A 12,189-nucleotide genomic window follows, 5' to 3' on the forward strand; every position below is an offset into this window, starting at 1 on the left:
GCACACTTTTGTAGCATGTAGGTCTATACCAGCCCTGACAAACATAGATCATGAAAATCCTCATAGGTTTGACTTGACTTTCACACCCAGTCGTGCTTTTACACAAGTTCGCAATCTCCTATGTCCATCCGGGATGATAAATTACATACATGAAACGCGCCATACAACGAACGGAAGATTATTCCTACTGGTCCAACTTGCCTTTCCTACCACCAGCAGCCTTGTATGCTGCAGCGCGCTTGCTACTCCGACTGTTGCGCTTAGCCTTCGATCCACGACTCTTCCCCTTGACTCGGATGCGTGATGCTCCTTCCGTGGCTCGCTGACCTTCAAACACCAACGAGTTCTGCGAGATGGAGGTCCTTCCTGCAGCCTTGACCTTGGATGCTCCGGCTCGGCCAAAGAGTTTACCAGCACGACCCTGAAGTGTCTTATCCGCGCCTGCAAGGGCCTTCCCTCGATTGCTGCCACTGGAATCGCGCTTCTTCATGATCTTCTTAGCTCGAGACACACGTAGCTTGCGCGGGAGCATAGGGGGGTATTGCTTTCCTTCCAGCAGGAGGGCTTCCTCCACGCAATTTTGATCATAAAACTGAACATAGGCAAACCCTTTTCCAACACGCGTGGCAGAATCACGGACCACTCGAACCGACTCAACGCTACCCTTGCCAGAACTGTCCTTCTTTGACCCACCGGTGTGGGCATTGAACACCCTCCAGAGACCCTCTTCCACATCTGCGGGGGCCCGCGGCTTTTTCCTCTTCTCATCATCAAGTTTGGTCTCATTATCAATGAAGTCCAAGTTGCCAACGAAGACACACCGCTTGTTGTCGATTTGAGCGGGATGCGCGACGCTATCAACACGCAGATGGCGATCGAGGACAACGGTGCCGTTCAATGCAGCCGGGGCCTTTCGGGCAGCCTGCACCGTTGAGTACACAGCATATGCGTTTGTGCATGGAGTCGTGTCATCCAAAACTTCCTTGTTTGCGAATGCAGCTCGCTTTGGTACCTTGCCTCCGCTAGCGAAGGCTGTCGAGCGGAAGCGGATTGATTCAACTTTGTGGGGTCCTGTGGATTCTGGAAGCGAGTCAAGGAAAGACCCAAGGTGTTTGAGAAGCGTCTTCTTAGCAGACTTAGACTTGATAGCCTCGTTCGACACATTGCCAAGGAACACAGTGCGATTAGACTTATCCAGTTCCGCGTTCTCACCGGCTCCAGTAAGACTCTCATGCTTCGGCACCGCAGTCTCCTCTTCATCTTCGCTGTCGCTTTCATCGTCGCTTTCATTAGGCTGTTCCTCCTCGTCTTCGTTTTCACCCTCTGTGATCTTTTGTCGCTTAGCCTTCTCTTCACGACGCTTGAGTTCCTCCTTTTGCTGCTCCTTCTCTATGCGACGCATGTACGAGTCCTCGACTTCTTCGGCCGGCGCCCTCTTCCGCTTCCGATTAGAGGCCTCGGAGACATTCACCGCCGATATACTTCCAGAATCACTCTCGGCCTCTGGGGCCTCTTCCATTTCTTCGTCTTCCGCCTCGGAGATCTCATCCTCGCTCTCGTCATCTTGCTCATCTTTCGTAGCGCGCTTTTCTGCCGGAACGATTATTGTCGGAGTCTTGACTGGACCGGCCTGTTGTAGAAAAGTGTCAGCTCAATTGGCACTTGGGCATGATAAAAAGCCTGAAACGTACACTCGTCGCGAACAAGGAAGCCAAAGAAGGATCTATGGGGGCAGTTGTTCCCAGAAGGGAGACAGATGTTTCTGTCTTGGCCATTACGGCGAAAACCTATGAGATGTCGGAAACCCTTTGACGATGAATGGTCCACCACTTGAACACGAGACAGCGATCAGGTTCGCTTTCGTTGCTGCAAATCTTATGACGGGTGTTTCTGTTTCCGTATTTCTTCAGCCAACTTTTTTTTCTCTTGCTTTTTTTGGAGGCGGTCTTGGCGACGGAAAGCCGGGGCAGATCACGTGGAGTCGGCTCTCTCCTCTCACTCCATCCCCCTCAAAGAATTGTGGGAGACTAATGTCGTGAAGCTATGCTCAGATGGCGAGGTCAGCTTAATTCTCCTAAGAGATGCTTTAATACCCTCGAAACTATGTTAGATATCGTATCGCAACTATAGCCAGTGTAAAACGTGCTCGGTGTTCTCCCCAGACTATAGTGAGAATGCCCTAGCGAACCACTTCAGGCGGTGAGCCCTCATCCGGCGAAAGGAATATACAGCCGGCAGAACTCAATACGGGCGGAATACAGCAGGGTGACGCCGGCTCTGATTAGTGAGTGGTGAGGATGATTGCTGCTGCTGCTGCTGCTGCCGCACTTCTTCTCCCTCCTCCTCCCGCGCCATCCAAGCTGCCATCTCGATTCTGCGCTTCAGACTTGGTGATTTCAATTTCCAATCTTGTTTCATTCCATTCCTCTCTCTCTTACCTTTGCTTCCATCCGTTCTCCTTGTACAGCCGACTACGCTTCTCTCTTCCATGCCGCTCAGACTTCCGTTACGCTGCACTTGTCGTCCTGCCCGCTTCCTGAAAGTCGACGCCCACCACAACCGCCTCCTCATTGTCCCTCTCGCTTCTCGTTGACTAGAAGTTCGTCTGCGCATTCCCATAGACCGAAGACATACTTGAGTGCAAGGTCGGGGCTTTGGAGATTTGTGGATAGGCCTACCTTCCCTGATTCCTTCTCCGCGACCGCGGTGGTTCAGGGAATCGTGCTCGGTCGCGGCAGCTGAAACACCACGGATTTCACTGTCGGCGCATTGCTAAAAGGTATGTTTCCCAATGCTTTTCGAGCCAGTGGAGGATCGGTATTGGATCAACCGCACTAGATTCGGCGCCCCAGACCCTTGAACAAGAGCCTAGAGCCCTGTTTGTCGGGCCGGCGCAGTTCTCAGAGCCCAAGCCGGGAGCGAGAGTGACTTTCGCTCTATCTGGGGTGTGATCAAATCTCCGCACCGCCTTTGGGACTCTGTCGCTCCCCTCTTCCTCCACCCTGCTTTTGAACTTGATCGACTGTCGTTCTGACTATATATTTTTTTTGTTGCTTTGGCGAAATGTCTGTGTATAATATGTCTAACTTTCTGGCTTTTCCGGCCTTAGGTCTACGGCTTTGACCGTCTCGCCCAGCATCCCTCTTCCCCCTCCCCCCCCCCCCCTCCCACCAGGCTACCGACCACAAATCTCAGCTTAGCCTCCTCAATACTTCTTCAATCACCTACACCCGCTCACTTGACTATTGTGACTGCTGCGCAAGAAGATGGAAGTCGCCGAGAGTACAGAGCCCGTGGCGGTGGGTGCGCCACCTGGGGTGGACACCACCATCGCCAATGGGGAACAGAGCCTTCTCCTAGACGATTCGATGATGGGTGACGACCGATCGAGTAGTCTTAGTGAGATTGATGATGTGTCCGAAAATATACCATCCGATTATGAGTCTCCCAAGCCTGAGAGGGTGGCCCCAGAAAATGACTCGGAAGCGGAAACAGAGCGCATCGAGGACTCCCCAAACTTCCGTGCCAAAACAAACATTGTCGTGAGTGCAGCTGCTTATGAGCCAAGCCCCAGCAAATTGGCCCAATCGACGACGTATGATGATGTCGAAGATGAAGAAGAACATGCTGCAGACGATTCACCCAGCAAGCCTCGCGCCAGAATCAACCGCATCAATGACGTGGTTGATGAGACTTCTGGGCGCGAGGGCTCAACGCTATCAATAGAAGGCACTGGCAAAAAACGCAAGCGCTTGGAGTCCGGCGACGAGCTGGGTACCGAAATTGACGAAGATGACTTACCGTCACAGAAACGTCGCGGCTCAATGAAGAGTGATTTGAGCGACCCACCTCCAGACGATATCGCCCTAAGCCCCGAGCCCATGGAAGACCCGTCTAAAACCATTGAAGAGGATACACCGGCAGATGAGACGCCCGAGTTAACCTCGCACACAGTCCCCGCGAAAGGTAAAAGGGCAAAGAAGGGCAAGCGGAAAGGACGGAAAGCTAGAGATGCAGATGACGATATGGATAACGGCATCGGTGACATGGGCGCGGAAGTCGATGACAATCTCGCGGAAGACGACACCGCTGAGCGCGGTGAAGATGTGGACGACAGTGAAGCTGCTGCTAAAATTGAAGAAGAGTGTAAGTCTTCGGATCACGCTCTATCACGATGGACACATAGCTAACATGTTACTCCTAGCAGCGAAACGAATGGCTGCCATGGATTCATTAGCTGTATTAGAAAGAGAATTCGCAACGCTGCGTGACAAGTAAGTTGCTGCCACCGCCGGTTTCACCTGGCCCCTCATAACTGACCTATGTAACTTGGTTAGAATATACGACGAGAGAATCTCCAAACTGAATCGGGAACTCGAAATGTTGAATGGTCCGAATCCAACGCACCCTGAATTCCTGCGACAGCTCGACTGCCTCGCCCGCTACAGAGACTCAAAGATCAAATATGAGCACACGCTATTCCAGTACCGAATACAGGCTCTGCTGAACAAGAGTTTGGCTGAACGAGCGCAAGCACACAGCACATATTTCCAGCGGACTCGGGATATTCGCGAGAAGAATTCTAGTGCGATCAGCAAACAATTCTACTCTATACAGCACGATCGATTCAAGACGGACGACGTCAGTCCACAGCATTATATTCCTTTCCCGACGCGTCGCTCACAACAAATCGCGCATCAAACAGCGTATAATCAAGAGGTCTCGATCATGGCCGGAGTCGCAAAATACGTTGGATTTCCTGCGGCGCCTTCGCTGTCCGCGGCGCGACCTTCCGAGCTGGAAGATGACCTTGAGAAAATGGGCGTAAGTCATCTCAGTCATGCTGCAAATCATCGGCAACCCCTGCTAACGTGCCCTTATGCTCAGATATCTATCGAAACAAAACCCCCACTTGCTCAACAGCAACCTACCTTACCCCGGGGAACTATGCCAGCCATGTCATCGAGCGTCTTCCGTACATCAGCAGAGGAGGCTTTCTTGGAGCAGACACCATGGGCCAACCCTCAACATCCCGTCCATCAACACCAACCATTTTCACAAAGACCCAAGAACCGAGTTTACGAGAATCCCCGGGCCCCTGCATACACTACCCCTGCTGCTCAGAAACGAGTGGTTGATATCCACGCACCCAACGGCTCAGCCTCCACCATCGCGGAAAATTCATCAGCCAATAACACCCCGTTCGATCAAGAACAAGCTCCTCCAAATCTTGGCCATTTCGTCAACCCCGATTATGATGCAGACCGGAGGTCTGGATTTCGATCTCTAAGCTCCTCCCCGCTCGACGTGCGAAAACCACATCCCGCCTCCTACAGCGCTTTTGACCACCGCTCCCCTCAAGGCACCTCTCAGCATGCTGCTTACTCTCCCCCATCGGCCCGCCTGGGCCTTTTTCAATCGGCCTCGTCCAAACGAGAGCCATCTCCTTCTCTCTCCTCCCGGCCTGCCAACTCCTTACATCAATCGGCTGGCATCCTAGGCGGCCCCGGCTCCAATCAGATGGTCGCTCGATAGAACAATACCTGTATAAGGCATGCAATCACCTCACAGTAACGGCAAACGGGTTCGCATTAGGGCTGGGCATTTTCTGCGATGTATAGGGGTTTTCTTTTAGGGTGTTCTAGAGAGTTCTTTTCCCCCCCCTCATGTATGTACGGATACGGGATGTATGACTGGAAATCACCGGGACGAATTGAAACCTACCATCTATCTCTGTTTTTCTTGCCTGCTACGGTCTGGGACCGTCCTGTGTAAATAATGGAGAGATGGCGACTGTGTTTTGCTTCTGTGCTATTTTGTCTGAGGGTGAATGATCTCCAAGATGAGTTCTTATGATGTTATTCAAGCATAAGCACCGTGCCTTCTGCTCTCATTTTTACTGGCGATGTTTAGATACCTTCCTACCTTGTACCTATTTATGATTATAATATTAGTTTGGTCATTTCCTGCCAATCATGATTATTACCGCTCAAAGCAAGAATAAGAAGGAAATCAGCAAGAGTCCGTGCGGTGCGTTGAACCGATACTGATAAGCATGCGGTGAAAGACGGAGAGACTATCTATAGTGTGTGTATCAAGTATCGAGTATGTCTGAGTACTCCGTACATAGTCATCAGTACATAGATTACTGAGTAGGATACTATAGTATAGTACTAGTAGGTAAGATCCGACGCTGGTCCGACATCTCCGACTGGCAGCGGGCGGTTAGTGGCGGCAGTCGAGAAACTTACTCAAGTTATTTGTACTATAATCCGATTGTGGAACGGATGGAAGAATGAATGGAAGGCGGAGTGGGGAATTGCCCGCCGCTTCGTCCTATCGACTTCCGGAAGATCTCCAGTCGGCAACGTAAAAGAAACTCATCTTCGTCCATCCAAGAGAATTTGGTTCTTTTTTTTTTTCTTCTTTGGAATTTTTTTTTCTTCTTCAGCAGGGAGTTTGGTCCTTTCTACGCCCTTGGGAGTCTTGGCAGGTTCGCATTTGCATTCCGGCAAAAATTATATTAGGTAGTCCTTTCTTTCGAGGGGGTTCTGTTCTTATTACAAATCTGTCTGTCTTTCTACTCCGTACATTCTCGTGCTTACAGCCTGCACAAAAACCACTCCAACTTCATTCAGTCTATTACTTCCTATATAAGTCAACCTGTTGGTCCTGTGTCCATCGCAAACGGCAACGTTGAGAAATCACATCATTTCTTTGTGAAATTGGCTCACTAGCATAGCATACTATATAATCGAAGCCAATCCTCCTCCTGGTTTCTTTGATCTCTCAAACCCTCTTTCCGCATTCAACCAACCCCATTTCGTCATAATGGTCGCTCAAAACGGAGATTCCGTCTCTCAGGCACGCGGCTTCGGAACTTTGGCCGTGCATGCTGGTGCTCCCCATGATCCTACCACCGGCGCTGTCATTGCTCCGGTCAGTTCTCCTCGCCAGGAATTCGGTTATCACGCAACTACTAACTCAAAAGAACTAGATCTCTCTGTCTACTACATTCGCACAAACCAGCGTTGGTTCCCCCGTCGGTCTTTACGAGTACACTCGCAGTTCGAACCCAAACCGGTCAGTGAGCTTGGGGTCCCTCCCAAACTGACGGACACTGACTATTAACCAGAGACAACTTCGAAGAAGCTATCGCTGCCGTTGAGCACGGTAAATATGCTCTGGCCTTTTCCTCCGGATCTGCCACCACTGCCGTGATTCTGCAGTCTCTCGCTGCGGGCTCGCACATTGTCTCCGTCTCCGATGTGTACGGCGGTACCCATCGCTATTTCACCAAGGTCGCATCTGCCCATGGAGTTGAGGTGACGTTCACGCCCAGCATCGAGGAGAATGTCGAAAAGTTGATCCGCCCCAACGAGACCAAGCTGGTCTGGATCGAGACCCCTTCCAATCCTACCCTCGGTTTGGTCGATATCGAGAAGGTTGCTGCCATCGCGCACAAATATAACATTATTGTGGTCGTCGACAACACTTTCATGAGCCCCTATGTTCAAAACCCCCTGGATCATGGTGCCGACATTGTTGTGCACTCCGTCACCAAGTATATTAACGGTCACTCGGTAAGCTTGGCTTCGAATTCCCCACCAGTAGGACCTATCGGCTAACACTAGGAATAGGATGTCCTCATGGGTGTTGCGGCGTTCAACTCGGACAGCTTGAAAGAGCGTCTTACTTTCCTTCAGAACGCCATCGGTGCCGTTCCGTCGCCCTTCGACTGCTGGCTCGCTCACCGCGGTCTGAAGACTCTACACTTGCGTGCGCGGGAGGCCACCACCAATGCCACGGCCGTCGCCAAGGCCCTTGAGGCCTCTCCCCATGTCATTTCCGTCAATTACCCTGGTATCGACTCTCACCCGCAGCGCGCTATCGCTGTCAAGCAGCACCGTCAAGGCATGGGTGGTGGTATGCTGAGCTTCCGTATCAAGGGTGGAGAGCAGGCTGCCCACTTGTTCTGCAAGTACACAAAGGTCTTCACCCTGGCGGAGAGCTTGGGTGGCGTTGAGAGTCTTTGCGAGGTTCCCGCGGCCATGACTCATGCTGGTATTCCCAAGGCCGATCGTGAGATCGCCGGTGTTTACGACGACCTCGTTCGCATCTCTTGCGGTGTTGAAGATGCCGAAGACCTAACGGCTGATGTCCTTCAGGCCCTTAAGAAAGCCGTGGCTGCTAGCCGCCCCATTGAGAACGGCAGCGCTTGATTGAATGGTCGTCGAGGATTGAGAACTGTTTACAGCAATAGAAGATAGACCCGTTAGAGGGCTAGATCAATCCCATCGATTGAAGACTCGGTGGAAACTAATCGACGAAGCAAGGCATGGAACATTGTGCATGGTGAGGAGCTTGCATAGAACCTCATCCCTCTGGTTAGAATTACGAATCTCCTTGTGAAATAATTATGAGCGCAGCATACACGGTTGATAATGAATATATCTGTTTCTGGGCTAAATACTTATTGAAGTGTAGTACTCAAGACTTGAATCTAGTGTATTGCAATCACATAGAATATTCGAAAATACTCGTTGAACCAACTCCCGACAAAAAATGTTCGTAGGCCTTGAGTGAAAAGAGAAGTCTGGTTCTTGCATTGTTTGTATGGAAATCGTCGGTCATACAAAAGATGATTAGTCATCTTTTTTTTTGTCCTGGCCTGCAAAAAAAATTTAGAGGATCAAGACCTCTTCAGGCTGGAGATCGACCACGCGTGGTAATATTGCTAACATCTTGGGCACAGTAAAAGCTGCCATTCTATATACCATAGCTCAAAGAATCTGTTTCTCTGAGCTTACACGCTGTTGCCGAAGAACCGCAAACTCATTTGTACGCCAGCAGTGCAATCTATAAGTTACAGGATACCCCACCTCATTTCGACCGAAAGTAACCGGGAGACTGTTACAGTGCACATTTCAGAATTCCTTTTGCGCGATTAACTTCGTGGTGAAAGAAAGCTGTAAAAGGAAAAGCTAGCGGCTAAACTGTGGAATTGCCTCAATCATGTCGTCCACATTCAGCTTTGGCTTTGCGGGGGATGATATTGATATTGACGAAAATGATACCGGCGATGTCAATCAAGAAGGCTTCACTTTCCGACAAGGCATTAGTGCTAGACTGCCCGAGTTGGTGCCAGCCAGGCGTCATGATATGTCAGAGTGGGTAAGTCCTTGTCGGAAGCAAGCTCTCAAATCCCAGATCTGCTTCATGCAAGATGTGACAAGGTGTAACCGTGCTGCAGATTCCCTCGCTTCCCTCACAAATCTCGTACAACAAGCTTGCCATCCCTATTTCTCAGCATGGAAGCCCAGGGAAGCTAGTGACGCTTGCACGCCGGGATGTTTACGACATTCGAACCCAGCTGATGGCAGAAGACACTGCCGAAGACAGAGAAGACAACTATGAGCTGATCACTGGGCTTGAGAAAGGCGACATCAAGCCCAACTTCTACGAGGGTGGCTTTAAGACGTGGGAATGTGCCTTGGACCTGGCGAAACTGCTTCTCGACGCTAATGCGATGAATGCGATGACGGAAACTGACGGCAAACGGCATTTCATCGAGGTGAGTAGATGCAAGGACAGTTGGGACGGCCCACTGGCTCGAGGAGCTCATACTAATGCTCCGATGACTTGTAGCTCGGGGCAGGCACTGCCGTGCCATCCTTAGCCCTGTTTGCACAGCTGCTATCAATGGAGCCCAATGCTCAACGAAGGGTCCACTTCACATTCGCGGACTACAACTCCGCTGTTCTCCGTCTCGTCACTTTCCCGAACCTCCTTCTGACATGGAACTACATCGTCTCGGCACAGGGAACGCCGCTCTCTGCCGAGTCTCTATCGCCCGAAGACGGGGACACTGAGGATGAATTACTGGAAATTAGTCCCGAGCTTGTCGCGAGCTTCCAGAGAGACCTGGAAAGGCAGGGGATTACTGTTGAATTCGTCTCCGGCGCTTGGTCGCCCGAATTCGTGGACTTGGTGTTTTCATCCGGTGAACAGAGTAGAAGCGATGCGTTGATTCTCGCAAGCGAGACCATCTACTCTCCTGCCTCGCTGCAGGCCTTTTCGGAAACGTTGCTTGCTTTATTGCGTCGGCCTGCGCAGGAAGGATTCTCAAGCCAGGCTTTGATAGCGGCGAAGAAGGTCTACTTCGGCGTGGGTGGTGGGGTGGATGAGTTCCTTGCTGTGGTGGGAGGAATCAGTGGCGGTAACTTGAGGGTGCAAGAGCGACTAGATGTCAAGTCTGAAGGTGTTGGAAGAGTAATTCTCGAGATCGTGCTTGGATAGGAGTATAGAGTACTCGGTATGCAGTTCTGGTATTGCCATGATGGTGCTAGAATATTAGTAGTTAGTTGGGCTTAGATAAACATGCACTCTCATTGGTTCGGGCGCGGAAGCGAACATGATCTGTTACGTAGCTGTGTCTGCGCTGTTTAAGACTCACTCTATGGCACTACTTGTAGAACAGCCCCAAGGGTGAATCGTCAAGAATCTGGCTGAGTAGAAAAGAAAAAAAGAGGCATCGAGACCTTTTTCCTCTGTCTTGTTATATGTACATGTACAACGCGTCGTGCTCCCCAGGTCTACCGACAGAGTTTTGTGACCAAATAATTCAAATCAATTCAGCTTAACTATTCGTAGAGAGAAACGACCTTGCCATCCTTCATCCGGGCAACACGGTCCTCCTCAATGGCCTGATTCTTGCGCTCGTAGTGTGCGACAACCTTGCTGAGGTCCGCATCGTAGCCGGCGACAAGGTTGATAGGCTGAACGGCGTGGAAGCTGACCCTAAAAAGTGCAAAGAGCATACGTTAGTGCCCGCGATTCTGAAAATAGGAAGGCTATAGCAATTTCGTACTCGGGCTGCATCAATCCATATGTTTCGCTAGGGCCCTGACTGGCGAACAAGTGGCGGTCGCGAGCAGCCTTCTCCATTACCGCCGTCCGGATGGCGTTTCTCTGCTCAAAGACCTGCTCCGAGGGAGTCCACTTCTGGATGAGGTTGGAGATCCAAGACTGGGAGCCGGACTCCTCAGTGGCCTTGTGGATGCGGTGGATAACGTAGCAGGCAGCGAAGGTGCCGACGGTGACGTAGAAACTCCGCTGTAGGGATTGGCCGATCTCAAAATTAGCCCAATTGACTCATTTGAAGAAGCAGGAACAATGCGATCTTGCAGCGTAGGATCCTAGCAACCATCGCGGGCGACACGGATTGGGGGGGGGGGGGGTCAATCGTTCCCAATTGGAGGGAACCGTTAGGTAGGGGAACGTACGCCGAAGCTCTCGTTCACAGGGGCAGCGTGGTGAGCTGCATGAGAGCCAAATCGATGGGGCTGCTGGTTCCGCAGCAGTAGCCGCGCCGAAGCTACCGATCGCCTGGCAAAGAACATGGTGTGGGAGAAGACAATTGGCAGCGCCGAACAATCACGATGCCGTCGCTGGGGCTTGCTGGTGAGGTTGAAAGCGCAGAAGGACGGCTCAAGGCGGATATCACGTGATATAATATCTGGATTGGGCTTAGGGTTGCCATGCTCGGGTCTTAACCCCAGCGGGATTAGCGCGGTCGTTGTACCTTAGGTAAGTAAAGGCAGGGCCCGACGCCGCCGCTGCGGTGAACTTGGGACAGCATGTACTGTACGGAGCACTGTACATACATCCATAATGTACTCCGTGATGACTACCTACTCCCGGGAAATCATCAGGTTGCTTCTTCTTGTTGTCAAAGCATCATGTCAGTCTCTCTGGCAGCCTAATAAAAGCTGCATGTTGGTCAAATGTGAACCCTCGGACCCTCGGGCCATCGCCTTACCTGCATTAACTACCTATTATTCTCCCTCTTCTTTCCGAGGGATCAGGGAAACCCTTCGCCTTGAAAGTTGAACCCCCCTCGAACGGTGTTTGGTGGTGCACTGACTGGCTGGTGCATGGCGGGTGCATGGGCCGACGACTGGCGGGTCGCTCGCTGTGTTGGCTTCCTTGTCAATACCTAATAGCGACTAGACTAGGTAGCGAGCGAGTCTACACTCCCAAGTCCTCTACACCGCACCCCAGGCTGGTGGCCCTGATGCATGGCTAACTGCCTCACTTCAACATGGCGCTCCCCACTACTCACTCTTAGCGCGATGTCAATTGGGTTTCATCTTGTGCCAAATCATGTGGACTCCGCGTCCTCTGGTT

The 12,189-nt window shown here is 51.4% G+C and overlaps 5 protein-coding genes across 5 annotated transcripts; 3 read left to right on the forward strand and 2 right to left on the reverse strand.

The window, feature by feature from the left end:
• Positions 1-88: 88 nt before the first annotated feature.
• Positions 89-2,106, reverse strand: nop12 (rRNA-processing protein NOP12). The gene is made up of 2 exons (XM_040943306.1): positions 1,692-2,106; positions 89-1,630 (listed from the first exon to the last, which is right to left on the reverse strand). The coding sequence occupies exons 1-2, from the start codon at positions 1,773-1,775 to the stop codon at positions 185-187; spliced, it is 1,530 nt and encodes a 509-aa protein (XP_040798147.1). The 5' UTR covers positions 1,776-2,106; the 3' UTR covers positions 89-184.
• Positions 2,107-3,159: 1,053 nt separating this feature from the next.
• Positions 3,160-5,699, forward strand: BO72DRAFT_216400 (uncharacterized protein). Its single transcript, XM_040939730.1, has 4 exons — positions 3,160-4,146; positions 4,208-4,274; positions 4,338-4,824; positions 4,888-5,699. Exons 1-4 carry the CDS (start codon positions 3,267-3,269, stop codon positions 5,533-5,535), a joined length of 2,082 nt encoding a protein of 693 aa, XP_040798148.1. The 5' UTR covers positions 3,160-3,266; the 3' UTR covers positions 5,536-5,699.
• A 703-nt stretch (positions 5,700-6,402) lies between these two features.
• Positions 6,403-8,464, forward strand: BO72DRAFT_451047 (cystathionine gamma-lyase CYS3). Its single transcript, XM_040945396.1, has 4 exons — positions 6,403-6,939; positions 6,998-7,083; positions 7,136-7,583; positions 7,641-8,464. Exons 1-4 carry the CDS (start codon positions 6,832-6,834, stop codon positions 8,220-8,222), a joined length of 1,224 nt encoding a protein of 407 aa, XP_040798149.1. The 5' UTR covers positions 6,403-6,831; the 3' UTR covers positions 8,223-8,464.
• Positions 8,465-8,714: 250 nt separating this feature from the next.
• Positions 8,715-10,397, forward strand: BO72DRAFT_411075 (protein-histidine N-methyltransferase). The gene is made up of 3 exons (XM_040942455.1): positions 8,715-9,174; positions 9,254-9,574; positions 9,649-10,397. Exons 1-3 carry the CDS (start codon positions 9,016-9,018, stop codon positions 10,297-10,299), a joined length of 1,131 nt encoding a protein of 376 aa, XP_040798150.1. The 5' UTR covers positions 8,715-9,015; the 3' UTR covers positions 10,300-10,397.
• Positions 10,398-10,513: 116 nt separating this feature from the next.
• Positions 10,514-11,780, reverse strand: BO72DRAFT_451049 (putative NADH-ubiquinone oxidoreductase 178 kDa subunit). The gene is made up of 3 exons (XM_040945397.1): positions 11,286-11,780; positions 10,871-11,115; positions 10,514-10,800 (listed from the first exon to the last, which is right to left on the reverse strand). The coding sequence occupies exons 1-3, from the start codon at positions 11,400-11,402 to the stop codon at positions 10,644-10,646; spliced, it is 519 nt and encodes a 172-aa protein (XP_040798151.1). The 5' UTR covers positions 11,403-11,780; the 3' UTR covers positions 10,514-10,643.
• Positions 11,781-12,189: the final 409 nt, after the last annotated feature.

Source organism: Aspergillus fijiensis, assembly GCF_003184825.1.
Source record: "Aspergillus fijiensis CBS 313.89 unplaced genomic scaffold BO72scaffold_52, whole genome shotgun sequence".
NCBI lineage: Eukaryota > Fungi > Ascomycota > Eurotiomycetes > Eurotiales > Aspergillaceae > Aspergillus > Aspergillus fijiensis.

Bases quoted from the DNA above. Each gene is read 5' to 3' on its own strand.
- nop12 (XM_040943306.1), bottom strand. From the start codon at position 1,775: ATGGCCAAGACAGAAACATCTGTCTCCCTTCTGGGAACAACTGCCCCC. The intron at 1,631-1,691 runs GTACGTTTCAGG...TTTCTACAACAG, and splicing joins CTTCCTTGTTCGCGACGAGT to GCCGGTCCAGTCAAGACTCC.
- BO72DRAFT_216400 (XM_040939730.1), top strand. From the start codon at position 3,267: ATGGAAGTCGCCGAGAGTACAGAGCCCGTGGCGGTGGGTGCGCCACCT. The intron at 4,147-4,207 runs GTAAGTCTTCGG...TACTCCTAGCAG, and splicing joins TGCTAAAATTGAAGAAGAGT to CGAAACGAATGGCTGCCATG. The intron at 4,275-4,337 runs GTAAGTTGCTGC...TAACTTGGTTAG, and splicing joins TTCGCAACGCTGCGTGACAA to AATATACGACGAGAGAATCT.
- BO72DRAFT_451047 (XM_040945396.1), top strand. From the start codon at position 6,832: ATGGTCGCTCAAAACGGAGATTCCGTCTCTCAGGCACGCGGCTTCGGA. The intron at 7,084-7,135 runs GTCAGTGAGCTT...ACTATTAACCAG, and splicing joins CGCAGTTCGAACCCAAACCG to AGACAACTTCGAAGAAGCTA. The intron at 7,584-7,640 runs GTAAGCTTGGCT...CACTAGGAATAG, and splicing joins AGTATATTAACGGTCACTCG to GATGTCCTCATGGGTGTTGC.
- BO72DRAFT_411075 (XM_040942455.1), top strand. From the start codon at position 9,016: ATGTCGTCCACATTCAGCTTTGGCTTTGCGGGGGATGATATTGATATT. The intron at 9,175-9,253 runs GTAAGTCCTTGT...ACCGTGCTGCAG, and splicing joins GTCATGATATGTCAGAGTGG to ATTCCCTCGCTTCCCTCACA. The intron at 9,575-9,648 runs GTGAGTAGATGC...GATGACTTGTAG, and splicing joins GCAAACGGCATTTCATCGAG to CTCGGGGCAGGCACTGCCGT.
- BO72DRAFT_451049 (XM_040945397.1), bottom strand. From the start codon at position 11,402: ATGTTCTTTGCCAGGCGATCGGTAGCTTCGGCGCGGCTACTGCTGCGG. The intron at 11,116-11,285 runs GTACGTTCCCCT...CAATCCCTACAG, and splicing joins CTGTGAACGAGAGCTTCGGC to CGGAGTTTCTACGTCACCGT. The intron at 10,801-10,870 runs GTACGAAATTGC...TGCACTTTTTAG, and splicing joins TATGGATTGATGCAGCCCGA to GGTCAGCTTCCACGCCGTTC.